General features: G+C 32.9%; 1 protein-coding gene across 1 annotated transcript; it reads left to right on the top strand.

Annotated features, from left to right (window-relative positions):
* Positions 1–12,610: 12,610 nt before the first annotated feature.
* Positions 12,611–16,048, top strand: LOC126717337 (probable LRR receptor-like serine/threonine-protein kinase At3g47570). The gene is made up of 2 exons (XM_050418981.1): positions 12,611–15,300; positions 15,499–16,048. Exons 1-2 carry the CDS (start codon positions 12,759–12,761, stop codon positions 15,903–15,905), a joined length of 2,949 nt encoding a protein of 982 aa, XP_050274938.1. The 5' UTR covers positions 12,611–12,758; the 3' UTR covers positions 15,906–16,048.
* Positions 16,049–27,285: the final 11,237 nt, after the last annotated feature.

Here is a 27,285-nt window from a genome sequence, read left to right as displayed (position 1 = left end):
GTTGTTTAGTCAAATTAGGGTTTTATATGCCTTCGTAGCCGCTTAGGGTTTCTAGTTGCCCTAGGTTTTGTTTTTACTATTTAAATGCATTGTAACTTCCAAAGGTAATTCAGTTTTCAGACTATTATCAATAAACACAGACTTTTGTCAAATTATTTCTCTGGTGGATTCCAGTTTTCTTCTCCTTGTGGATTTAGGGAAACCTCTCATAGATTCGAGGTTTACTATTAGGAACTAACAGTTTAGTTTCTATTCCATCAAGAGAGCATCATGTATGCTTTCTTTAGGCTTCCGTGGTATCAGAGCCTTGACTTACCCTGGTCCAATGGCTATCCGGCGAGACGGTGACCACCACAACAACGACGGCAGCAACGACATTGACAGCACAATCCTCACTAGGGCTGAGTTCCTTAATTTTCGTGATGAGAATCACCAATTTTGTGAAAAGAGTCAACAAATTATAGGTGAAATCATGAAAAAGATTGCTACTCTTCTTGCTAGGAAATCATCTCACAAAAACAATGACCAATATATTCAAAGAAGCACTCCTAACTACAAGAAAATTCCATTCTTTGATGGAGATATGTGTAAGATGGATTTTATCAACTGGCTTCTTTATTTGAAAGAGTATATTAATTTTTGGAAGATTTGTGATGAAAAAAAAGTATGGCTTGCATCTAATAAATTGGACGATGAAGAAAAGGAATGGTGGGAAGAGATTCAAATCAGTAGAAAGCGGTAAGCATCCAATCTACTCTTGGCAAAGAATGAAAAAAGTATTAGTTGAATTATGGTTTCCTAATGACTATTATGATATACTAGATTATACAAGCGTTGATTATAAATATGTATATTTATATGGAAAGCAATATGTTCAAAACAAGAAAGGTCAAAACCAAAATTATCACAGCGAAATGTCAAATAAAGGAAAGGGTTTGAGGGTTGAGAAGAAGTAGCCTATTACTAAAGAAAAATTTGAAGTGGTTAAAAAAGATCAAGACTTGCAACAAGTTATTGAATTGAGGATTGAAAATACCACTTGTCAAAAATTTGATGAAGAGGTGAAAGAAACGAAGGTTGAGTTGATTGTGGACAATGACAAGAATGAAGAGATGGTAATTATTGAGAACATTGTGGAAGATTCAATTGAGGTCAAATATGAGGATGAGTCCACAACTCACAATCCTGAGGTCTCAGTTGATTTGTTGAAGATGACTACACAATATGCTGATTTTCTTGGAGTAGAAAATTTTAATTTTATTATCAACCCTTTGTTGATTGATGTTGTAAATAAATTGAAGGTAGATAAGAAGAAATTTTATGCTACACTTTATGAAGGATTCAAGTTTCAAAACCGGATCAAGTTATTAAAGCATTTGAAGTATTTGTTTATTTGGAATGGAAGATTTCAAATTTCAAAGATGAACTTGAGGATGAGTTTGTTTCAAGTAGGGGGTCTGATGTAGGATACGATTTCTCTAATATTTGTAAATATTTAATTTTAGTATATTTATGTAATTTTTATTATTTTAGGTTTAGGTTATTTATTTCCTTCTTTTTAGGTGTTTTTAATGTTGTTTAGTCAAATTAGAGTTTTATATGCGTTCGTAGCCACCTTAGGGTTTCTAGTTGCCTAGGTTTTGTTTTTACTATTTAGTCGCATTGTAACTTCCAAAGGCAATTCAATTTTTGGACTATTATCAATAAACACGTACTTTTGTCAAATTATTTATCTGGTGGATTCCAGTTTTCTTCTCCTTGTGGATTCAGAGAAACCCCTTGTGGATTCGAGGTTTATTACCAGGAACTAACAATTTAGTTTATGTTCCATCAAGAGAGTGTCGTGTGTGCTTTCTTTAGGCTTCCGCAACATCAGTGTTCTAATAAGTATTATTGTTTCTCAAAAAAAAAAAAAAAAATAGGGATGTTTATCCCACATTTGTTATGCGTGTCTAGTGTCCCTTGTTTATAAACCTAGTCTACTACTATAAGAGTTAGCCCTTTTATAGTGGTACTTTGATTATATAATGTCTTATAAACCAATTTAACACACTAGTATATATATTTTCGTGTATGTTCTAATAAGTATTATTGTTTCTTGGAAAAAAAAAAAGTTACAGGTAATTTCAGATGGAACTGTGAATATTTTTACTGCTCAAGAACATACTATATTGTATTACATACATGCCTAAATATTCAAGGTAGGGTCGAATCCCCAAGGCAGTCCTCTAGTTTCATAAATGGGTTTTGCAAGTATTTTCAAATGTCTCACTATGGGAATTTTTTTTTTTCCAGTAAAATGTTCATATGAGAATCTTTAAACTAGGTAGGAAAATCATGGAATACAGAAAAATAGAGAAAGCTATTATGACCCAAAAAAGGTGTTAAATAGTGACCCATTCTCATACCTCAAAAATAGAGAAAACTAGTCGCTAACCCGTGCGATGCACGGGAAATGTATTGAGTACAATATATAATTTAATCTTTGTTTATTTTACTACAACACCAAAATTGAATTTGTAAAATAAAATCATATAGCTAAAACATTTGTTAACAGCTATACGTTTCAGACATTTATTAAACTATATTATTATTATTATTATTATTATTATTATCAACTTAACAGTATTTTAATATATGATACCAACATGCTTCAAGAAAATGTCCAACACTGAAAACAATTTCGAAAACAAACTAAACTAAACAGTTTGATGAATAAATATATTACAATCTATAATATAAGCCAAGAAATAAACTTTGAAACCAATATGAACAAAATCCACGTCAAACAAAACCATTTCGATCATTAAGAATATGACTCACTAAAGTCATGAAAAACACAGGATTCAAATGAACATAAAAAGAGACATAAGCACAGACAATTAAAGAAAAAATAAGAAAAACAAAAGAGACGTAAACACGGACAATTAAAGAAAAAATATAGGAAAAAAAAGTTAGGAATAGAAATATAAAATAAAGATGGGTTACCCTCAAAAAGAATAATCCATGGATATTCAGTGAAATCTTCTAGATACTTTCTGATAATAGAAAAAATAAAACCCAAAAGTTATGATGTTAAAACTTCCAAAAGGCCAAAAAAAATAAAAATTTAAAAAAAATCAGAAGATTCAAAGCTTCAAAAGTATTGAAATAAAACAATATATATATATATATATATATAATTACGCAATAGAGAAATACAATAGAAAGAAGGGAATCCATGATTATAGCTTTTCCACTTATGTATTGGACTCCTCTCCTTCTTCGGTCAATGCATCAAGATTAGGGTTATTTGATTTGTTCAATAAAAATTTGAAGATTTAATTAAAAGATTCAGGCCCAGCAATTAAATAAACAAAACAACAATTGACAAACTTATAAGAAAAAGCAACAAATCTATAATTTTTAACCCTAACCTTGATGCATTGACCGAAGAAGGAGAGGAGTCCAATACATAAGTGGAATATATGAATTGTGAAGCATGAGCCGCCCTCAAAAAAAATCTTGAAGAAAAATAAGTTTTAAGGAGAAAATTGTGTTGCGGCAAAAATAAGTTTTTGGGGCTTAGGTTTTCTACGCAAGCAATTCTTAAATAGGAGAGAGTACAGGCGGTGAGAGAGTGTCCTTATTTGGCTAGAAGTCTAATTTGCATTGGAAAAGGAAAACAATAATGAGGTGGAAAATTTAATTTAATTTAAATATTGTACTGACGTGGAAAATTGTGGGAACTTCAAAAGCTTCGGTTTGATATATATATATATATATATATATATATATATAGATAATAGCTTTTTTGAAATAACTATATTAATTACAATAAATCCTATTAATATTTTAAAAATAAAGCAGACTCATCAACAAATTTCAAGCATAGTACGTCGATTGCCTCAGCCTTATTCCATGTTTTTCAGTATATGTATGTAACTATAGAAAAAAGGTTATCACCTAAACTATAAATCAAAATACCTTTAGTTCCAAATCTTCTATTTATCAAAAGTAATATGCATGATTCCATCATTCTTTTAAATAAATCAAAAACAATTTTATTCCAGAAAAAGTTGGCAATCTAGAGAATTCCTAAACTATCGAATCGTGATATGACATGTTCTAGAATATAAACTAAATATTAGTTGATCAAATAATATATATATAGACACGCACACGCATATGAGACTAAATGCTATATAATATTCGCGTCACCTTTTTGTTTTTTTTTTTGAGAATAATATTCTGATCACTTGAATAGTCAAATAGGTTTGATCTGTTCACGTACCATGCAAACATGCGTTAAAATATCGGCGGTCTCTCACAACTCTATGAATTAACCAAGATTCTAGGAAAAAAAAAATTATGAGTTAACCAAGAACAATAAGTACATGCAACTTTCATAAAATAAATAAATAAATAAATAAGTACATGTAACATGTATACATTCTTACCACCTTATCTATTATAGAAACACCATTGGAAGATATTTTGGGTCGCATACAAGATCCCTTTACCTTTCTATTTATTCTTTGACTTTATCCCACAAATTTAGGACTTACGCAATGGCTTAGGAACCGTAGAAGTGATTTGGCGAATGTGCCTCTGCCTGCCCTGTTCTTGTCATCTTGTGTGGACGGAGAGGGAAAAACAAGCAAAACGACCATAAAATTTCAAATGGCACATGGATACTATTAAAAGGGCCGGAGGGAAAAGAATGGGTTTACATTTTGTTTGGGTGTTTAGAAAGGAATGAAACAGAATAGAATAACACGTATAAAAACTCTAGAGAGAGTCTCTGGGCTCTAGGGCGACAAAGATTTTAGGGTTAATAAACTTGTTGGCAAACTTTAGTTCCAAAACATATCAAGTTTGATTTAGAAGCTGCAAAGACGATGGGTTGATGATCTTTTGTAATTTTGTTCATATCTTTTGCATTACAATAAACTTTTTATTGAAACTTGTTTAATTGAAATGTAAGCACATAAGGCTTAAAAATGAATATAAATTTGACCCAATTTATTAGATTTGAAATTAATGAGATATGACCATTTGAAGTTATGCAATTATGTTTGTAGAGGAAGTTTGCGGAGAAGGATTTCAGAGATTATGAGGCCACTATGGTTGGAAGATTAGCGGGCATTTGGTGAAGTTATAATAGAGCGTCTAGTTGTGCAAAAGTTCTATATTAAAATTGTTGTGGCTGTTTCTTTTAATAATTTTCTATAAGATCGGATCATTATTGGAATGGTTTTTCCATTAGAAAGATTTTTCATTAGCTTTCCATTTCGTTACCAAATTAGTGTGCCTTTTTATTGCTTTCTATTTGAACAATTTTAACTACGGTTGAAACTTAATTGAAACAAACTATTTGTACTAATCTGTTTGGACTCACTCATAAATTAATAGTTTTTTTTTTTCCTTTTTAATTGTTTGCTGGTTTTTTGTCTTCGTTTTTTCCCCTGGATGTTTCAGGGTTTTTACTTACTTGTATACGTTGGTTTTGGTCTTATTCAATACAATCTCTATCTTTTATCTCAAAAAATAGATGTGTTCTAAAACATATTTTTCAATTGGTATCAGATCATTAAAATCATATAGGCCAGGGTCACAAGAGTTTTGTATTTTAGTGAGATGAACTGGGTATTGGGCTGGGATAGTAGGCTAGGCCTAATTGACTACCCTAGGCTTTTTTAATGGGCATTCCATGGGCAAAAACCATTTTATCTTTATCATGTCTCAAATTAGACCCTCTCCCAAATTAATTTTGTTAAAAATTCCAGGCTATGGAGATTTGGGTTTGCAATGGAGTTGCGGCAGTGGTATTCAGTATCGATGTGGAGGCCATCGCAACGTCAATCCCTTTTTTTTTTTAATAGGTAAATTTTTGCTTGCTTACCTGTTTGATTTTTTTTTTTTTTTTTTTTTTTTGTTTTTTTTGTTTCTTTGTTTCAATTTTGTATTTTTAATTCTCTGTTCTTTTAGTTTCCATTTGATTTTGTTATCTAGGTTGTGTTTTTCTTTTGTTTTGTCTGTTTTTTTTTTTAACGCCACCTGGCAATCCATTTGGCATCTAAGTGGCATAAAAATAATTTTTTATTATAATTGATAGATACATCAGTATGTTTCAATTTCATTCAGCACTTATGGCAATTACTACTGTAAAATAATACCAAAAAGTTAGGGACTAAACTGATGCATTTGAAACATTAAGGATCAAATTGACACTTAGTGTAAATGTTAAGTTCAAAATAGTAATTTACCCTTAATATTTATATTTAGAGATGTACACAAACATAAATAAGGTTTCAATCTCAAAGAAATAAGGCTAAAGTACAAACTACACCCTTAAAATTTGGAAGTCTTTGCCTCTTTGGACTTTATACCCTAAAATTTTAGAATTTAGATTTTACCTCCTAAAGTTATATTTTGTGTGCATCAACAGCTCTTTTGTTCATATATTCTGTTAAATGTTGTATAAGCTTCACACATGTTTAGTTTGTTATATTCAATAAAATGATTTTTCAGATTTTTTTTTCTAAGTTTATTGTTACTATTTTTTTAGAAAAAATTGTTAGGGTACAAAAATGACGTAACATCATTTTATTAGATAAACTAAACAAGTGTAACAAGCTTATGTAGTACTTAATGGAAAATATGAACAGTGGGGTTACTAATACAAATAAAATATAACTTCCAGCAATAAAATCAAAATTTTGAAACTTCATGATACAAAATTCAGAAATCTCCAAACTTTTGAGGTATAATTTGCACTTAGTGTTACTGCTTACAGGTACAAGAAAATCAATATATAGGAGAAAATTGAAAGTTCTTTGGAAGACATTTACTCTTCATTTATTCCAATAGTGAATCCTATTTGTTCACTTGATTATACTCAACTCAAGTCATTACAATGCCAAACTCTAAACATAGTATTGCATTTAATATCTTTCTAATATTTTATTTAAGCATACTACATGTACTATAAGACCAGAATAATTGAACCTTAAACATATCTTATTTAGCCATCAAACATGGCACTACATGCATGCATAAAAGAAACGTCTAAAACATGTCTTCAAATAATAGATATTAATGATCTGGCAGTAGCATATGGCATCTTCAGACTCCATGTTCCTCTCCAGATCTGCTTTGCATCCACCTTGGCAATTATGGTGAGGGAGTGTAGTAGCCTCCACTTCTTGGAATTTCGGGCGGGTCTCCGTAGCCACCCCAATATGGTGGTACATTATCAAGAGCCCTTCGCCCGGCAACAATGAAACCACACACAATCAAATTTAACAATTTTTTAAATATTTTTTTAATTTCTAATATAGGTATTCAGAGCTTTTCGAGCATTTAGTCTCTCATTTCACACACAAACAATTATATATTACAGATGGAAATCCCTTGCGTGGACCCAAAGATGCTGAGTTTCGATTAATTCCTGGACCTCATAAATCTTACGGGCCATTAGCACTCATTAGATCAACCCCTTAGATTTAGATTTAGAAGAAGTATTATGGATGCTAGTTAGGAGTTTTGAATCCGGGACCTCAAAGATCTTGTGGGTCCTTAGAAATCGCTAGACCAACCTGGGGTGTGGGAGAGGGGGAGGGGGGTGGTGGTTGAAGATTCACTAGCTAGAGAGAAAAGAAAAAGGAATCAAAGAGAACAATCTTAGATGCTAGAAGAAGAAAAATTTTAACAAAACAGAAATTAAAACAATCAAAGTAGTCTTTCTACAAACCGAGTTTGAAATTTGGTGTTGCTTCAACTATCTTAGAGGACATGAGCAACATGACTGCTAAAACAAGAGCCATGGCCAGCAATTTGAACGAACTAGAGAAGACCATTTTTCCCCCCTTTTTGGTTGTGAGATTGTGATATTAGAAGATGAAGGGAGAACAAGCTCAAGAATATTTTGGAAGCAGAATGGAGCAATTTGTAGATGAAGATAATTATTTATACCAAAAAGTTGTAGACTTGTCAACAGAGAAAAGTGAAAAGAAAAAGAATTTAGATAACGTACGAACGTTCCTAGTTCATTTCAAGTGGAATACCTCGAAAATTGCCACATATATTACGTCCAATCTGGGTCATATACTCACATGCTAAAGAACATGTCAATCCAAGAAATATTCATTAGATTTGGTGAGTAAGATACACGTTTGACAAGATGGTTAAGTTAATAGAATTGCGAATAATGATTTTTTTTTTCTTTTTATTTTTGTAGCACGATATTGGAATGTTGCACATTTTAAAAACATCTCCCCCACTAGTCACAAACACGAAAAGAATAGAAAAATGGAAAAGAAAAATAAAAGCACAACGTGGGGTTTGTGTAGGTTTTTTTTTTTTTGATACATGCGAGGGCTACGTAGTTTTATTTGCTTGAACATAGTAAAATTTCTTGTAACTCAATTCTTTTTTTTTTTATTTTTTTTGACAATCTTTCTCTTATTTCCACTTAATTTATCTCTCTACACTACTTTCTACTTTTACTTGGTATTAGAGCTTTTTTTCTTTTTTTTTTCTTTTTCTTTTTACTGCTTATTGCAACATTGAAAATTTTCTTTGATCAATTAAGAATTTTCTAATTAAATCTTAATCTCGTACAATATTAACATTAGTATATAGATTTATCTATAATTTTATACTTAATTACAACGAGAGAATGAGATTTGAACCCTAAATATATTTTCGCAAGAGAAATATCAGAAGGTATTAACCACATAAATTTTAAATAAATAGAAATCAAATCGTCTTAATTATTTTAATTAAAATAATTAAAATGGCATAAGTTATGTCATTTTATGTGACACCAACATTACTCTTGAGCATAATCTTGCAGCTTGTTGGAAAGTTACGAGTTACGGTGATTTGGTTGTTTCTCTGAAATCAAATGATTTTAATCAAACCTCGATGGGGCATTTTTGGCTACGTGCATGTGAGATGTGGCTTTGGTAAGAATTTTGATCACCCTGCTATACCCTTTTCCGTGGACTTGGTCCAATGTAGTAAATCATACGTGATGAGATCTGGCAAATTGCTCCTGTAGAAGAAAACCAACATTGAATTAATATTATTTTATAAATTTTATCCATAATTAATAGATTATTATCTCACATCTCAGGTAAGAAATTGTTAAATTAAGTGGTCAAATAGTTCTCAGTACTGTACAATTATTGAAAAAATTATTTCATAAATACCTTCATAATATTTTCAATTTTCACTATTTTTTTATTATGTTATGATATTGTTCCATCAGTTCTTTTTACGTTAGAAGCCGTGCTTTTAGTGTCAATATATTTTTGGTCATTGACCTGATCACCAACCCTTCGCTCATCACTTGAAAGACTTGTCATATCAGCTCCAACCCTTCACTCACTTGAAAGACTTTTCTGTGATTATTAGCTCCAACACTAAATTCCACATACTCCAAAGCTTTTAGCTTTGTCACTGCACCTCCCAATTATCCCAAAGGAAACGTTGAGGGTTTGATCTTTGTAACGCAGCGCAAAGGCCAAATATGTTACTTTCGTTGCATGCATGTACAGCCCAGAATGGTTCAAAGTTGTGTAAAAAAGCAATTAAAGACAAATTATCTACTTTCTTTGAAGCAACTTTGTTGATCGTGACTCAATTCCATTGTCTTAGGGCGTGCGGCCAACGGCACTGTTGGGCATCAGAAAGCCTGTTACAAAAAGTCTTAGCAACATGGTTGGAAGGGTAGTAGACCAAGATGATTGGCTAGAGAAAACTAATCATTACAAATGGAAAACAAATCATCTATACTAATTTTTGTGTTCTACTTTATAAGTTTTGTGTATGCACACACATGATACATGCATATACAGTAAATTATATTTCACTGTTACACTCAATTCTAAACATAACATTTTCTACTTTCTATGGTATTCATAATAGCTAATACAAGTCAACGATTAAGTAAATTTTTGTAATTAAATGCGGCTAATTTTTTCTTTGGGAATGTTATATATATCTATGACATACCGTTCAAGACCAGATTGAGAATGTTAGTGATCGATTATTGCCACATAAGAAATGTATGAAAAATATTAGGTGGGTGATACGAGAGATATTATTGTACTTACATCCCTGAAACCCAGCATTAAAATTATAGTTGAATTTACATGTACTAAAACAATGTTTGTCCAAAAAAAAAAAGAACAATGTTTGATGCTAAAAGTTTCAAATGGATTGCATTCAAAAATTTAAATATGTGTGCCAGTGCATATTCTAAAGAGAGCCATGAACTGGCGTTATTATAAATCATCTAAAACATACATTCAACCTCTTTTTTTTTTTTTTAAATAATAATAAAACATACAATCAACTTTTTATTGAGAGATTTGATGGTATCACAACGAAAAAGAGTAAGGGTAGTCATTTAACATATTAGAGGTATATTAACCCAATAGTTTTGGCTTAAGTTTAATCATGTTTGGTGTACAAGTTAAAAATACTACTTGAACTACAATTAAGCCAATTAATTAATTGTGATTAGTCTAGGGTTCATTGTAAGACAGAAATTGTACTTCACTCATATAGTAAAGATGTAGTCCTTAAGAGCTTCTTACATGGACATAGGCTATCAAACTAAACCACATAATTCTCGTGTGTTCTTTTATTATTTATTTTCTTACTTCTGCTTTTGCATCTATCGATCTTAGCATCTTTAACAGAACATGTCAACTAATAATTTGTTATTGCAAAATAATTAATTAGTATAGAAAATTTAATTCTTGATACAATGCAAGTGTTCATAAGATTAATAACAAATAAGCTTTTTAATAAAGTGGTTGTACTTGTGCTTACTATTTTTGTTTATATTGTGATTACAAGACAAGCATTTTTAGTCATAAAAATGCTTATATTTTTGTTTATATTTGCGGTCCAAGACCTAGCCCTAAGGCCTCACAACAACAACAAAAAAATTCTCTAGGAAAAAAAAGCCCATCCCCCATCATAAAAGACCCAAAATTTTATAAGAATATAACAAATTTTAAATGATTGAACACTTAAAAAAAAAAAAAAAAAAGAATGATGTTAAAGATACCACAAATTTTACTATACGCTTACAAACTGACATGTTACCGATTACCTAAAGAAGAAATTCAAACACTCATTAATTAGGTTGTTGAAGTTCATCAATAATAGTCATTATCATATTATATTTTGAACATTTTGTAGTATCTTCAGTATTTCTCTTTTTCTTATCTAACAAGGTTTCCAAAATAAGAGACTAATAGAAATTTAACCCAATTGGAATCCTAAAATGTTTCAAAAAAAAAAAAATGTTGTAAATATGTTAGATCATTAATGATGACTAATCTCCCCTAATAGGTTGAAACTTTAATTTTTGTAAACTAATTAATCACCTACAAAGTCACATAGCAAATAGTATCTATTTATCTCTTCCACTTAAAAAGAAGATATAAAATTAAAATTTAGAGTACAACTTTAATTAACCATGCATAGTCATGTATCCAAGTTAAAAGTAAGCTTCTTCTTTAAAAAATAATATATTTTTAGCTCTTTTTGTTCAAATTTATGCTTCAACTATGATATTTAATCATCTATATGAAATACCCCACATGAATTTTTCACTCTAGGCCTCAAATTATGTTAGGCCCACCAGGCATGGTCTAGCAGCGTGTTGAAAACTTATGATGACTTGGGTGTTTCTGTTAAATCAAATGATTTTTATTGAACCTCGTGGGCAGTTTGGAGCCATTCGGCTACATGTGCTAATATGGCTTTGGTAAGAATTCTGTTCACCTTGCTACCGTTTTTTAGTGGACTTGGTCATATGTAGTAATTAATTAAGGCTGAAACTGGATGTGAGTGAAAGCAATATCTAAACCTTACGTGAATCTAAAAATTAAAATTAGTTGCTCCTATAGAAGAAAACCAGTATTGAAATAATATTATTTTGTAAACTTTATCAACATAGCAAGCCTGTTTTAGTCTCTGAAATTGAGTCGGAGATAATTTTTAGAAATGGAAAAAACTAAAAGCTATTTTTAGCATCAAGAGTACCAATTACTGACCTCATTGCAGTAGCAATCTTTTTAACCAAGTTTCCAGACAATGGCATGACGGTCCTATTTATGATAATATAATTTGTACACACTATATGAATCCAATACTCCAAGTAGCTCAATTAGTACAATTTTTTTTTTTTTTTTTTCTTGAAAAAAAGATTTACATTCAAAATTCTCATACATGAAAAACTAATTTACGTCTTTAGCCTGATAACAAAGAATAATTATCATGGACCTGTTGTCGTAGGATCACATGTATGCATCTATATTCCTTCATGTTGAATTTTCTACAAACGTTTATAAAGAATGGTCTTCCTGGTGCCATACTAAAGAAGCTATATCTGTCAATATCTTCAATCTTCATTGATATGCAGCGTCTAGGAAACTTATGATGACTTGGTCATTTTTATCAAAATTTGTTTTTTATCAAACCTCCGTCAAGAATTGTCTCCTCAACTTTTTGCAGTGAAATGCACGCAGGCTGATATTTTCAAATTCAAGTTCTGTACAATTAGGAGGAAAAAGCCATAGTCCAATTCCCAATTAGGAGGAAAGTGACTTCTCTCACCAGACCAATGTTCCAGCAAACATTATAAGAACACAATCCAGGTGGGCTCAAAACATCAAACCATTACAACTGGTGATTGCAGCATACTTCATTAATTTGCTGCATTCTCCAGTTAATACATACATTGAAAAACAATGAGGCATTTTCATTTCTCGTTAATGCTTTTCATCCTCTTTTTTCAAATTTTCGCTTGCTATAGTGCGAGAAAGGTAGGGGGTATTGACTCTGGCACCGAAACAGAAGTACTCTTATCTTTCAAATCCTTGGTGTCTGATCCCCAAAATGCTCTGTCTGGGTGGAATATAAGTTATTCTCACTGTACTTGGTTTGGTCAAATTCCTTCTGAGCTTGGCCATCTTACTAGCCTTCAGCATATAATTCTCGTGGGGAACATAATTAATGGCACGATCCCTATCAGTCTATCTCATTGTCGTAGGCTTGAAACTATAATGTTTCGGAACAACAAACTTACTGGTCATCTTCCTCGTGAACTAGGCCGACTTCATAGACTGAAAGTTCTTGACGCGTCCATGAACAATCTTACTGGTGCAATTCCCTCTACTTTTGGCAATCTCTCCACTCTTACCGTTCTCAACATGTCAAGAACTCAGATATCTGGCGAAATTCCAAATGAGTTGGGTCGTCTCAATAATCTTGTCACTCTTCAACTCTCGGAGAATCAATTAAGTGGTGAGATTCCCTTTTCAATTTTCAACATTTCCTCCCTGAAGTTCTTATCTCTCACACTAAACAGACTAGTTGGAAAGCTTCCCTCCAATATAGGCCTTACCCTTCCCAAAATAAGGGATCTCCGCTTGGCCAGCAATCATCTGGAAGGACCAATACCAAGTTCTTTATCCAATGCTTCATATATTGAACACCTTGATCTCTCCTCAAATAATTTCACTGGGCATATTCCTTTACTTGGTAACTTGAAACATCTTGTCCAGTTACTCCTTGGTGCGAACAGTTTATCTTCTACAACAAAACTGAATTTCCAAGTATTTGGCTCCCTTACAAACTGTACCCTGCTAAGCAAAATCCTTCTGAATTCTAACCAATTAGCTGGTGAACTTCCCCCTTCTGTCGCAAATCTCTCGGTCAATCTCCAACATTTTTGTGTTTATGATAATTTCCTGACCGGTAGCTTCCCTCAAAGATTGGAAAAGTACCAAAACCTTGTGTCCTTATCAATTGAGAAAAATTTTTTCGAAGGCCAAATACCAAACTCAATTGGAAAACTTCAGAAACTAGAAAGACTTATGGTTACTGGCAACTTGTTCTCTGGAGAAATTCCGGATATCTTTAGCAATCTTACGTGGCTATATGAGCTAGACATGGCAAGCAACCGGTTATCTGGTAGAATTCCTATGAGTATAGCAACATGCCAGCGATTAGAGATGCTTGTTCTACAAAGGACAGCCCTCAGTGGCAGCATTCCAAAGCAAATTTTTGAGCTTCCCCAGCTAAAATTTTTGCTGTTGGCAAATAACAGCTTAAGCGGTTTTCTGCCCGATGAATTTGGCCATTTGAGACAGCTTGAATTCATGGACATTTCTGGAAACCAGCTATCCGGAAATATTCCTGCAATAACCGAGAGATACTCAATTTTGCAATATCTCAACATTGCAAGAAACAGGATAACTGGCTCAATACCAAAGTCACTGGAAAATCTAGCAGCACTGGAGAGCTTGGATCTTTCTTCCAACAATCTCTCTGGCCTAATCCCGACAGAATTGGAGAACCTCAATGCTTTGCAGATGTTAAATTTGTCTTTCAATAGCTTGGAAGGAGAAGTACCGAAAAATGGTGTCTTTGCCAACATCAGCTGGGATTCTCTCCAGGGAAACAAACAGCTCTGCGTATTTGACCATGAGACTGCAGAAAAGCTAAGAGTCACTACTTGTGTGACAAAAACAAAATCGAACTCAGATTTAGTGCTCAAAGTCATTATTCCAACCTCTTCTTTCATTGTGCTTGTGTGTGCATCGTGTTTAGTATGTGCAGTGATCACCAAAAAGAAGAGAAAGACAATAAACAATCAAAGTTCATCATCTGAACTGAAGGGTTTACCGCCAAGGCTATCTTACTCTGAAATCCAGCTTGCAACAAACGGGTTTGACACAAAAAATTTGATAGGGAGGGGAGCTTTTGGGTCTGTATATAGAGCTGTTTTCAGTACTGGTGAAAGTGGAATCCACACCACAGTTGCAGTCAAGGTTCTTGACTTGACACAAAGCAAAGCTTCCAAGAGTTTTGTCACAGAATGTGAAGCTCTCAGAAACATCCGGCATCGGAACCTTGTTAAGGTCTTCACTTCTTGCTCCAGCATTGATCACACAGGAGCTGAATTCAAGGCTTTAGCTATGGAATTCATGTCTAATGGTAACTTGGATAAGTGGTTGTACCCAGAGGATGTTGAGTGTGGATCAACTCTGACCTTGACCCAGAGACTGAATATTGCTATTGATGTAGCTTCTGCGTTAGATTACCTACATCATGATTGTGGCCCACCTGTAGTCCATTGCGACTTGAAACCTGGAAATGTGCTTTTAGATGAAGATATGACTGCTCATGTAGGAGATTTTGGGTTAGCAAGGTTTCTCTCTCATGATTCATCACAGACTGGGAGTAGCACAATCGGACTAAAAGGCTCAATTGGTTATATTGCTCCAGGTATGTTGTGGATCTTACTTTATGAAACTTAAAAGGGTTTAGCGATTACATTCACAGTTCAAACAATGTTCTACTCTACCTCGCTTGCTACATTTAAATTTTAAAAATTAACACCCTATGTTTCCACATTTTTTCCTCAAGCTTTTATCATTTCTGGTTGGAAATACTTGATCCTAATATCCTGAAATTCTGTTGTAGAGTATGGCTTGGGTGGAAAGGCTTCAACCAGCGGGGATGTCTATAGTTTTGGGATACTGCTGCTTGAGATGATCATTGCCAAGAAGCCCACAGATGGGATTTTCCAGGAAGGTTTAAGCATAAACAAGTTCATCTCCGAAGTGCATGAGAGTAAAATCTTGGATATTGCTGATCCAAAGCTTTTCAAGGATAATGAATCTTTTTTGCAAAACAGCAGTGCTAATTATTCTTCTGGTGATGATAGCAGCAGCAAGAACAAAAACAACATTGCTTTCAGAGGTGAAGAGTGCGTGGCTTCTATGGTGAGAGTTGGACTGTCTTGTGCTGCTGATTCATCGAAAGGACGTTTTACTATGAGAGAAGCCTTATCGAAGTTGCAAGAGATTAAAAGATGTTCTAGTGGATGAAGCATTGCATTAAATCTATTTTGTGTATTTATGTTTGTTTCCCAAGCTGTTTGAAGCTATAAGTTCTTATGATTAGAACTGCAAATTGATATGAGGATCTCTTTAATGGCCAGTTAATTTGATCATATGTCAAATTTTATCAATTCTATTTTCTTTATCAGTCCCCCATATTAAGAAAGTATTTTATGCAAATATATGCTAAAACGCGTGAATGCAAGAAGATAATTGCTTAGGCCATGTTATACAGGCATCATATTCTTCATTCACAGGTGCAAACCAGTGTGGGAATTGGGCTGCAATTTTATTTGAGGGGGGTTATGTGGTATAGTAATGAAGTTACCGTAGGATGTTTGTTTGTGCCTGATAAGGATGTAGTATGAGAAGGTTCTGGTTGGGAAATATCTGGTGTAGAAGTGGCTGGTGGAGAAGGATAGGCATGCTGGGACCTAGTTTCTGCAGAAACTAGTGGAACTGAAGGTAAAGGTGAAGGTTTCAGTACAGGTAGAGTAGAAGAGGATTGTGCAGTGGAATTAGATTGAGTAAAGGGCTGAAGAATTGATTGAGAACAAGAGTGCAATAAAAGACATCTGTAACCTTTTGAGTGGGAGGGTAACCTAAAAATACACGAGGAGAAGTGTGAGGTCGAAATTTATGGGTATTATAAGGCTTAAGAAGAGGAAAACAAGTACACCCAAAAACTTTCAAGTGTAATAAATCTGGTTTGGCCTTAAAGAGGAGCTCCCAAGGTGAAAGATTATGAAGTAAAGGAGTGGGTAGTCAATTTATCAGATGCACAACAGTAGAAATAGCATATGACCAATAAGTGGTAGGTAAATTTGAGTGAGAAAGCATGGTCAAAGCACACACAACAAGATGCCTATGTTTCCTTTCAGCCACTCCATTTTGTTGGGGGTGTGTGAGGGCATGATAATTGGTGAGTAATACAATGATTAGAGAAAAAATCATTAAAGGCATTAGAAGTGAATTCACCCCCACAATTCAGATCTAAGAATTTTGATTATATGATCAATAAGATTTTCAATGGTTCCTGTAAAATGTTTGAAAGTAAATAGGAAATCAGATTTCAATTTCAACAAGAAAATCCAAGTAAACTTGGTGAAATCATCAACAAGTGCAAGATAGTATTTAAAACTATTGATAATTGTGTTGGAGCTGGACCACATACATCAGTGGATTAATTCTAAAGGTTTAGAAGACTGAAAAATCAGATTTAGCAAAGGCAGTGTCTACAATGCACATCAGAGTTATTTGCAGTACATGATTTTGAAAGAAAATGAACTGCCAGAGCAAGAACTTTATCACTAGGGTGTTTTAGTCTGTGATGCCATGGCATCCACTTTTTGGAAAGAAACCTATTTACAGAATTTACACAAAGTTACTGATTTTGATTCTTTGATTGGGCAGATGAACCAGGACATGTATTGAAATGTGAAGGTGATGAAGATGCAGTTGATGCTTTGGGTTTTGAGTATATTGGATAGACTCCATTTTCACTCAAACCCTCGTAGAATATTTTCCTATCAGAATGTCCTGACATTGGAATTTATAGCATCAAAATGACAATTGTTACACAAGCATAATTTGTGAACTGAGAGTAGATTAGAAGCAATACTAGGCACACGTAACACATTTCTAAGTTGGAAATTATGGTATTTAGTGCTAAGAGAGGCATTACCTATATGAACCTTCCTCCTCCACCACGGTTATGTGAATTTCTTGCTCGACCTCGATTTCCTTCTGAATTCAGACACATTTGTGCCTATGAATGATTCACATTCTGGTTTGATGAGGCATACATTGCCTTGGAATGCAAATTTCCTTTGGCATTTTCAATCAAAATTTTTTCATATGAATGATTAACTTCGAGCCCTGATTGCAGAAAAAAAGTGAGCATACTCCTTAGGCAACTCCCCCTGTGAAGAGCAACAACTTCTCTATGAAGAACAAAGGTTAAAAACAAGTTTCTCGCCCTATAAAAATCGGAAAAACAAAACATGTTTTGGGAAAAACAGTTTTGGGGAAAATTCAAGAGGTGGGGAAAAGAAAGAGAGACAAACCACACAAAAAAAAAAAAAAAATTGAGGTTACACATGAATACAAATATTTTCTCTTTCAATATATGCAAGCTTGACACTATGTGACCCAAAAACAGATGGTCTTTTGAACTCAAATCAAGTAGAGAAAATATTTGAAAAATTATTATCCATCATATCTAAAAAAAAAAGAATTTTCCTCAGTTTTCAGCATTTCACATATCAAGAAAAATAACATATACTAAAATGTACAAAGGGCTCAAAAATTAATAAATCAAATTTTAAATCAAGTTGAGCACCCAATTTAGCAAAGTGTGTGCATGTTATGTGTGAAAAAAAAAAAAAAAAAAAAAGATACGACTGCAAAAATGCAAGATGGATAAAAAAAAAAAAAAAAATGCAATGCATGTGAATCCTAAACACAAATGATGCATGAAAAATTTTGGTCAAAAATCTAAAAACTGAAAATTTTCCAATTTCGATCAGTTGAGCATCGATCGAATACCAATCAAGTCAAGCCCAGAGCATTAAAAATCAAGGGATTTTCGATCGACCGAAATTCTAGAAATTTGAATTTTTAGAAAAACTGCAAAAGATTGTGCAGAAACTACTCAAACCAAGGAATTTCATGAATGAAATGCCTAAGAATGAGTTTAAATGTTTTTCAAAAACATGAGTTTTCAACCCAGAACTTCAAAACAAGGTTTTTAATCATCAAAAACCTAATTTTTGCCCATCCTTTAACATATTTTGAATCAATCACCATAGAAAACATAATCTTGGATGGCCAAACCAAATTCACACACAATTTCATATACTAAGTTTAGCAAAAAATAACTTGTGAAGTGTGTGCAACTAGTAACAACATGAGATACATGTGAGGTGATATGTAAATAGTAATCAATTACAATTTCTAAATTATTCATCATATAAGTTTAAAAGTGACTGTCACCTAAAGAGTTACATCATATAACTCCTACATCTCCTAGAAAATAAGCTTGCAATCATGTAATTTTTTTTTTTTTTTTTTTAGCCTTATAGTGTACATGCATTATTTTACTTCTTTGCCTTTCTCTCTCTCTCTCTCTCTCTCTCTCTCTCTCTTTCTCTCTCTCTCTCTCTCTCTTTTAATTTCAAGGCTACACCTTATTTTCTTTTTGTGCATGTGCTACTCTTTCTCAAGCACAAAATCTTACGATATGCACTAAGGTGTTCAAAATTGGCTAGTAAACAGTAGTGAGATTGTTATTTATGCTTTTTTCTTAGGATTTTTTAGTCCTTACAATTAAAAGCATGTGACTTCTAAATCAAGATCATGTGATAAAAACTATAAACAACTCCCACACAACATGCACTACATAGTTAAAACTAGCAAAGTGTCAAAAAATAAGCTCATCCAAACTAAAAAAGGTACATAAGCATGTTATGCAAAGATAATATGACCAACCTCAACTACAAGTCCATGATGTGTAATACAAAAGAAATAAAAATCTTTTTGGATTTTCAAAAAATATTTTATGACCAAAAATAAAAGGCACACATTATGCTTAATGAATAAAATGCGAAAACAATGCATGACAGTGCTTAACTAAGCTATAAAGGGTACACAAACAAGAAATATTAATCTCTTAATTAACCCTTGAGTACATGTACAAAGTAGTACATACTCACACAAAATAAAAAATAGCTTAGCACTTATATAACACATACACTTCAAGTTTCTCCACAATGTCAAGCATGTTCTAAATCAAGAGAGAGATATCATAATTCAAGTAATCCTCAAGAAAAATAAAACTAGACACAAAATAAAATATTTTTGTCTTTTTGAAAATTTTCAATGTTTTTGGATTTTTGAATAATCAAAACAACCTAAGAAAATAAAACAACCAAAAACAAAAAGTAAACATGTCTACAAATAATTGAAAGAGTTAAATTAGGGACAAGTTAGCAACACTCACCTTAGAGAATCTTTTCTCACCCATATAGCACGAGTCTTCGGCTTTGTAGGTAAAAATCCATGAAAAGCAGAGTGTATTTGAGGGATTACACCAATCTTCTGAGAAAGACTTAAATCCAGCAAATTCCTTTCACAAGCCAACAAGCTCAAAATCATCACATATCCTAGATTGAAATACAGAATGGTTAAATTTCAATTTATGACAATTAGGACAAAAGTGACAAACAGGAACAAATTTAGGAACATCAATACTCCTAACAGCAAATCTAGTCTCAGATTTTGCTTTTTGCCTCAACAAAGAACAATTTGGTCTAATATGACCAACAATACCACAAAGGTGACATGTAGGCACAAAAACAAATTTCTTATGCTCTCTAACAATAGGTTTAGACTTAGGTTTAGAAACTTCAGCATCTACATCGGAACTTTTACCTTTATCTAACCTAGCAACATAAACCTTTTCTTTATGATTCCTCTTAAAAGGAGGGATATAAAATTTTTCAGCTTTAGGCTGAAGAGAAACATAAACACTTCTTAGCTTTAGATTCAACTAACTCTTGTTCCAAGCATTTCATCTTCTCATCTTAAGAGGAAATTTGATTTCTCAAAAATTCATTCTTTTTATCAAATTCAGCTAATCTAACAACCAATTCCTCTTTTCCAAGATTAGCCAATTTTAACCCTTCCTTGAATTTCTTAGCAATTTTCAAAGATTTAGATAATTCCTTGCGAAGAGTTTCACAAGCATCAAAAAGATCAACAGGAACAATAGTGTACTTTTTATTCAAAACATCACAGTAAAAAACGATAAGACACTTAAAATTATCTATGATAACAAGGATCAAGAATCAACTCTAGGTCAAGAAACCTAAAAGCAAGAGCTAACTCGCTCTGATACCACTTATTAGTTTTTAGACCCCTTAACACAAGTTGTTTAACCTAATATTAAGCCAAGTTGATTAACAAGTTTGTTAATTAAATCTAGGTTAAACTAATATGTGCAAAACAGATATAATGCGGAAAAATAAAGAGCACAAAGATATGATGACCTAAGAAAACCTAACCGGTAAAAAACTTGAGGAGGATTTAACCTAACTATCCTCAAGGTAAACATACATTCACTATGAAAGAATTGAAGTTTGTACAATAAGACTTAGACCACTAACATCCTATTGCTATCTCGAGTAGAAAATTTACTACCACGACCATGTGACAACTCTGAGTCCATGGATTACTTTTTTTTTTTTTTTTTTTTTTTTTTTTTTTTTTTTTTTTTTATCTGCAGCAACCACAAGTTCTCCTACTTGTGACATTGAGACTCCACACAAAGGTTTCGGATAGTCTTTAATGTTCTTTACGCAGCAACTGAAGAGATCATCAAGTTCTTGACGCGAATTTTGATCTTGATAACTTTAAGTGTGTATGAAGGTAAACAACTCTCAGATCTCACAGAAGATTCAACACACAACTCTCAAAAATACCTTAGAGAGCTTTTGGGTACAAAACCCTAGATTTACAAAAGAGGCACACTTTCTCTCTCTGAAAAACCTTATAAAAACATGCTTAAGGTTTCCTTTATCTACTAGAAGAAGTAGATATGAAACTCTAATACTTTTTGGGCTTGAACTGTTGTTTGGACTTAATTAAAATTCTGCAGATAAGACTCTCGATCAATCGAGCCTTACTTTCGATCGATCGAGCTTTGCAATTTTGCATAGTAAGTTTTTGCATTCAACTCAATTCAAACTATGACAAATAAACTTTGATCAAGCCTAAACCTAAACTCATTGTTTTGATCATGGTTTGCCAACATATACAAAGTAAAGTTCTAATACATTTAGTTTCTAAAGTCTTAGAACCTAACAATAACTAATAGCTTATTATCCAAATACGAAATTCTAATAAACTTTTTTTTTTTTTTAAGTTTTATTATTGGTAATTTTTGTTATTGCGCTATTTTTTTGGGCTTATATATTTTGTTTTAGATTTTAGATCTATAATTTTTTTTATATTCACTAAAATGAGGAAAATACTAGTGCTACAAACCTTTTTAAAATAAATTATTGATGTAATAAGTAGTTACTAGTAAGTAAAAAAATGATGTGAGTGGTGGGTTCATGTGCAAACCAATACGAATTTGCTACCAAAACAGTGGGTAAAAATGTTGTAAAAAAAAAATTGTGAATACAACATTACTCTTAAAAGAATCAATGATATTGTTTAATGGAAAAAATGTAATTTTATAGAACAAAATTGCTAAAATTAGTACACACATATAATAATAATAATTTTTTTTTTTTTTAATTTAGGGGGGCATTGCCCCCCTTGTCCAAAGCTAGCTACGTCCCTGTTATTATCTCACATCTCAGGTAAGAAATTGTTAAATTATTTAGAAAATAGTTCTCCGTACTGTACAATTATTTTGAGAAAATTATTTGATAAATACCTTACATAATATTTTCAATTTTCACTATTATTTTTATTATGTTATGATATTGTTCCATCAGTTCTTTTACGTTATAACCCGTGCTTTTAGTGTCAATATATTTTTGGTCATTGACCTGATCACCAACCCTTCGCTCATCACTTGAAAGACTTGTCATATCAGCTCCAACCCTTCACTCACCAGAAAGACTTTTCTGTGATTATTAGCTCCAACACTAAATTTTACATACTCCAAAGCTTTTAGCTTTGTCACTGCACCTCCCAACGTATCCCAAAGGAAATGTTTACGGTTCGATATTTGTAACGTAGCAAAAAAGTAAAGGAAAAGCAAAGGCCAAATATATTACTTTCGTTGCATGCATCATGCATGTACAGCCCAGAATGGTTCAACGTTGTGTCAAAAAGCAATTAAAGAAAAATTACCTACTTTCTTTGAAACAACTTTGTTGATCGTGACTCAATTTCATTGTCTTAGGGTGTGCGGCCAACATGGTTGGAGGGGTGGTAGACCAGGGGTAGCCAACAAACTTTGAGGCCTATGGCGATATATTTAAATGGGATCTTTTGTTATTAATTAAATAATATTTAACTAATTTTCAACATCATAATTTTTATATAACAAAAATGCATTCTTTTTATCTTGCAATATGTTTTTTTTTTTTTTTTTGAAGAAATGCTAAAACTATAACAAATTTTACAACAAAAAACTTACAAACGTTGTAGCAATGTATGTGATTAATGACACTTCAAGAAGATATAAAATATTTGAATGAATGATGTTAGGAATATTATAAATTTTACAACATGATGCTTATAAAGATGTATCACTAAGTAATTTAAAAATGTATTTAATCGGTTGTTGATGTCTACAAATCATATTAATTGTCACATTAATTTGTGTAAAGGTTTTAAAGTAAAATTTATATTATTTATAGTATTTTCCTATTTAAATTATTAATTGTAATTAGTGACATATATTTGTAAGCATTATGTATTTAAAGTTGTATCATCTCTAGCATTACTCAAATATTTGGTACTTCTTAAAAGTAGAAGAAAAATGTAAAACTTTTTTTTTTTTTTTCCATATCTCAAAAAAAAAAAATTTCAATAAATATATATATTTCAATTTTTGCCCCAAAATTTAGGGCCTTTCTCTAGTAAGGGGCCCTAGGCGATTGCCTAAGTGGCCTAAGCCTAGGGCCGGCCCTATGGTAGACCAAAATGACCGGAGAAAACCAATATACGGAAAACAATTCATCTGTAATTTTTGTATTCTACTTTGTAAGTTTTATGTATGCATACATATGATACATGCATATACAGCAAATTATATTTCACTATTACGCTCAATTCTAAACATAATGGTTTCTTTTTTCGGTATTCATCATAGCTAATACAAGTCAATGATTAAGTAAATTTTTATAATTAAATGCAGATAATTTTTTTCTTTGGGAATGTTATATCTATGACATACTGTTCAAAGACCAGATTAAGTATGTTAGTGATCGATTATTGCCAGATAAGAAATGTATGAAAAATATAAGATGGGTGATACTAGAGATATTTATTGTACTTACATCCATCAAACCCAACATTATAATTATATTTGAAGAATTTACATGTACTAAAACAATGTTTGTCCAAAAAAAAGAAAACAATGTTTTTTTTTTTTTTTTTTTTTTTTTTATTGATTTGTTATTAATGAATCTGACCCTTCTATTTATAGTAGAGAGACGAAGAATGGTAGATAGGTAGTTGAGAATTTTTGGTGAGAACGGTAGATGGGAACGGTAGGTGGGAATGGTAGGCACCGAACGGGAATGGTAGGTTGAACTAATGATTCAGTGTAATTTCAAGTTCAAGACACACTTGTGAGAGTTCACTTGTACTTTGAAAGGGAAGCCTTGATGAAGTCTGGAGAATAACCTTGAGGGAATCCAGACCAAGTGGATGAATCTCAAATTTTGATCTTGGAAGCTTAAGTTTTGGACACTGCTAGTACTTCAGAGAAGTAGGTCAGATTGGTGGTTTCCAAGTCATGAAAAACTGAGCAAGACAAGTCTAGCTTGAAAATTTTGACTTTAGGTCGAATTCAACCCAAAAGTCAACTACCTTGGAATTGAGTCATTTGTGCAATTTCCGGGTCTCCAATGATGGAACGGACTCCAAAATTGGAATGTACGCAAAAAATTAAGCAAGATAGGTCCATCTTAAAAATTTTGACATTTGGTCAACATTTGCACAAAAGTCAACCTTTGGAAATTGGACGTTTGTACAATTTCTGAGTTTCGAATGAAGAAACAGGTCCCAAAAGCAGAATGTATTCGAAAAATTGAGTGGGACAGGTCCATTTTGAAAATTTTGACTTTTTGGTCTAGGTCAAAGGTCCACTTGGTCAAAGCATTTTCTCTCTCACTTTTTTTTTTTTGGCAGGCGGTTTAGATCCGGGTCATATTTCCAAGTCGATCCGGGTTAAATCAGGTCAGCTGGACAAACGGGTCAGACCGAGGTAGTGGAGGATGACGTCATCCATGACGTCATAGCTCTGAGGCGTGTGTAGCGCATGGCACGTGAAAGCGCGTCAGTGAAGTTGTCAGTGCGTGCGAGCGCGTGAATGATGAGGGTGGCCCGTGGAAGCTCGTAGACTTGAAGTTGTGAACGCCGGCGTTTCCGGAGGCTCGTGGTGGCGCGTGGTGGCTCCGTTGTTGATGACCTTTTTGGGTTTTGTACATCGGGGGTCACTGGATCTCTTGGTATTGTCCGTTCTCTGAAATTCGGAACATATTTGCATAGATCTGAAGGAGGAGGCCACGATTCCGAAGCTCGTGGCCGCGCGTGGAGGCGCGTGTTAGCTCCGGTGACCTTGATTTTTCAGGATTTTATAAATTGAAGTCCGTTTAAGGTCCCTGTGGGGTCATTTTTGTGAAATGATCTTTGGATTTTCACAAATTTGGAAGAGAAGGCCGTGGGTGACAATTTGTCTATGATCACTTTTCTGTTCTTTTTTGTGAGTGGCTCTGACAAGGCAGCGCCTGTGCTTAGACTTGAGGGTTAGAAGGTAGGTGATGAGCTACCATTTTCTGTATGGCAACTTTCATTTCAACCTTTGGTGCAGTCTTCTTTGACTTTTAAGTGTTGTGAGTTTGCAAAATCTCACTTTGAGCTCTAATTGTTTTCACATTTCTGAAATGTGAATGTAGTTTTTTCCATTGGCCGGTTGGTGGAACCATTTAATGGTTTGCTGACTTTCTTCATTTTTCTGGTCTGTTGTCTCAGAAATTTTCTATATAAAGGCATGCTATTGCCTTTCTTCATCACTGAGATACATGCTCAACCTTCAGCTTTCTCCTCCTGTTTTCATTTTTTTTTTTTTTTTTTTTTTTACGTGCTAGGAGATTTTCTTCTAACAAGTTCTTTGTTATTGCTTGCTTTTTTTATGCAGGCTTTCCTTATTTTTTGGGCTTTAACGTCAAGCTTTACACCAACGTTCTTATAGTGATGTTTGTCTCCATCCTTGACGTTCTCATAACGACAGTCATCTAGGCAACAATGTTATCAATGTTGGAAATATGCATATACGCAGCGGAAAGTTAAACGGATCTACTTCATTCACAATCTATAACATGCACTATGTAAATTTAAGAATTCAAGTATAAGAGAGCATACCTTGAAACGGTGAATTTCAAAAACTAAGATCAAAGCACTTGGGAATACTTTTAATCTTCACTCCAATTCCACTAACGCCCAAGAAGTGTGGACTCTTAATTGGTTACAAAGGATGAATTTGAGAGTGACATACACTCACCTACACCATTTTACAATGATGTTTCTCATACACAAAATTCTGTACGTTTTTCCCTTTGTATCTAACCAATTATCTAATTGGGCTGACCTTTTGGGCCTTTCCAATTGGGCTTAGTTGTGTGGCTTGGAGTGGGACTAAAAGGGACCAATAAGACATTAGCTCCAATGGGCCTTGGGCTTTTCTGTCAACTCTTGACAAGTCCAAAGTTACCATTAACTATATTTAATACCACTATATAAATATAGTTGCACTCTAGGCCTTATCTATAAATTATATCCCAAGATTTTATTGTTCATGCAATCCCTTCATAAAATATTCGTAGTAATACAAAGTCATTAATGTAGACTGTCACTTTGTAAATTACTACATCTTAATCCTTGAGTACCCGGTTTAATCCTTTTAAGTTATTCACCATATATTTATGAAATCCAATTTCATAAATATATACTTTAGTAATTTCTTATTAAAGTGGTTAGGCCTAACTCTCTGAATAACTAAACCCATTAAACTTATCTCAAGGGAATATTTTATATCTCCGTTAAGAGACTATGAATTCCATCTTGAGAATATATGTTCCATCAACACTAAATGTGGTTGCCCAATGTAGTGAGGTTTTGACCGTTACTTTAGATCTCACTCTCGATATATCAAAGTAACCTACACTTCATGATCAAGTCCATTATTCTCTCAGGATTAAGAGTTCATGCAAATATAAGTCGTGAGATTTATTATTCAATTGACAGTTTTTACAAGAATAATAAATCTCACAGCGGTCCAGTTCAATATGTTTTAACTCTTAAAACATATCAACATATCAACTAGAAGTCACCACTTCCATGGTCAACACAAATCATCTTAGTTGATACGTTATAGTCTTCGCAGATGAAACGCTCAATTTCATCACCGATTACGAACTAAATTCTGAGTTTACAAAGAACTTGTAATTTATATCTTCTGTGACTTTTCACATAAATCACATACTATGCATCTCATGGACTATATAGTAATGTCCAAATATTCATGTTACCATTATTTCAGATAATAATAAAACAAATTTATTAATTACAATATTAAGTCATACATTATGTCATACATAATGTCACACATAATATCAAACAT

This window comes from Quercus robur, chromosome 3 (genome assembly GCF_932294415.1).
Source record: "Quercus robur chromosome 3, dhQueRobu3.1, whole genome shotgun sequence".
NCBI lineage: Eukaryota > Viridiplantae > Streptophyta > Magnoliopsida > Fagales > Fagaceae > Quercus > Quercus robur.
Note: the sequence above shows the minus strand (reverse complement) of the source record. Positions and strands in the feature narration are given on the sequence as shown.

What these genes read in the sequence shown, in the direction of transcription:
- LOC126717337 (XM_050418981.1), top strand. Translation starts at nt 12,759, where the DNA reads ATGAGGCATTTTCATTTCTCGTTAATGCTTTTCATCCTCTTTTTTCAA. An exon ending in AATTGGTTATATTGCTCCAG is followed by an intron (nt 15,301 to 15,498) that starts GTATGTTGTGGA and finishes ATTCTGTTGTAG; the next exon opens with AGTATGGCTTGGGTGGAAAG.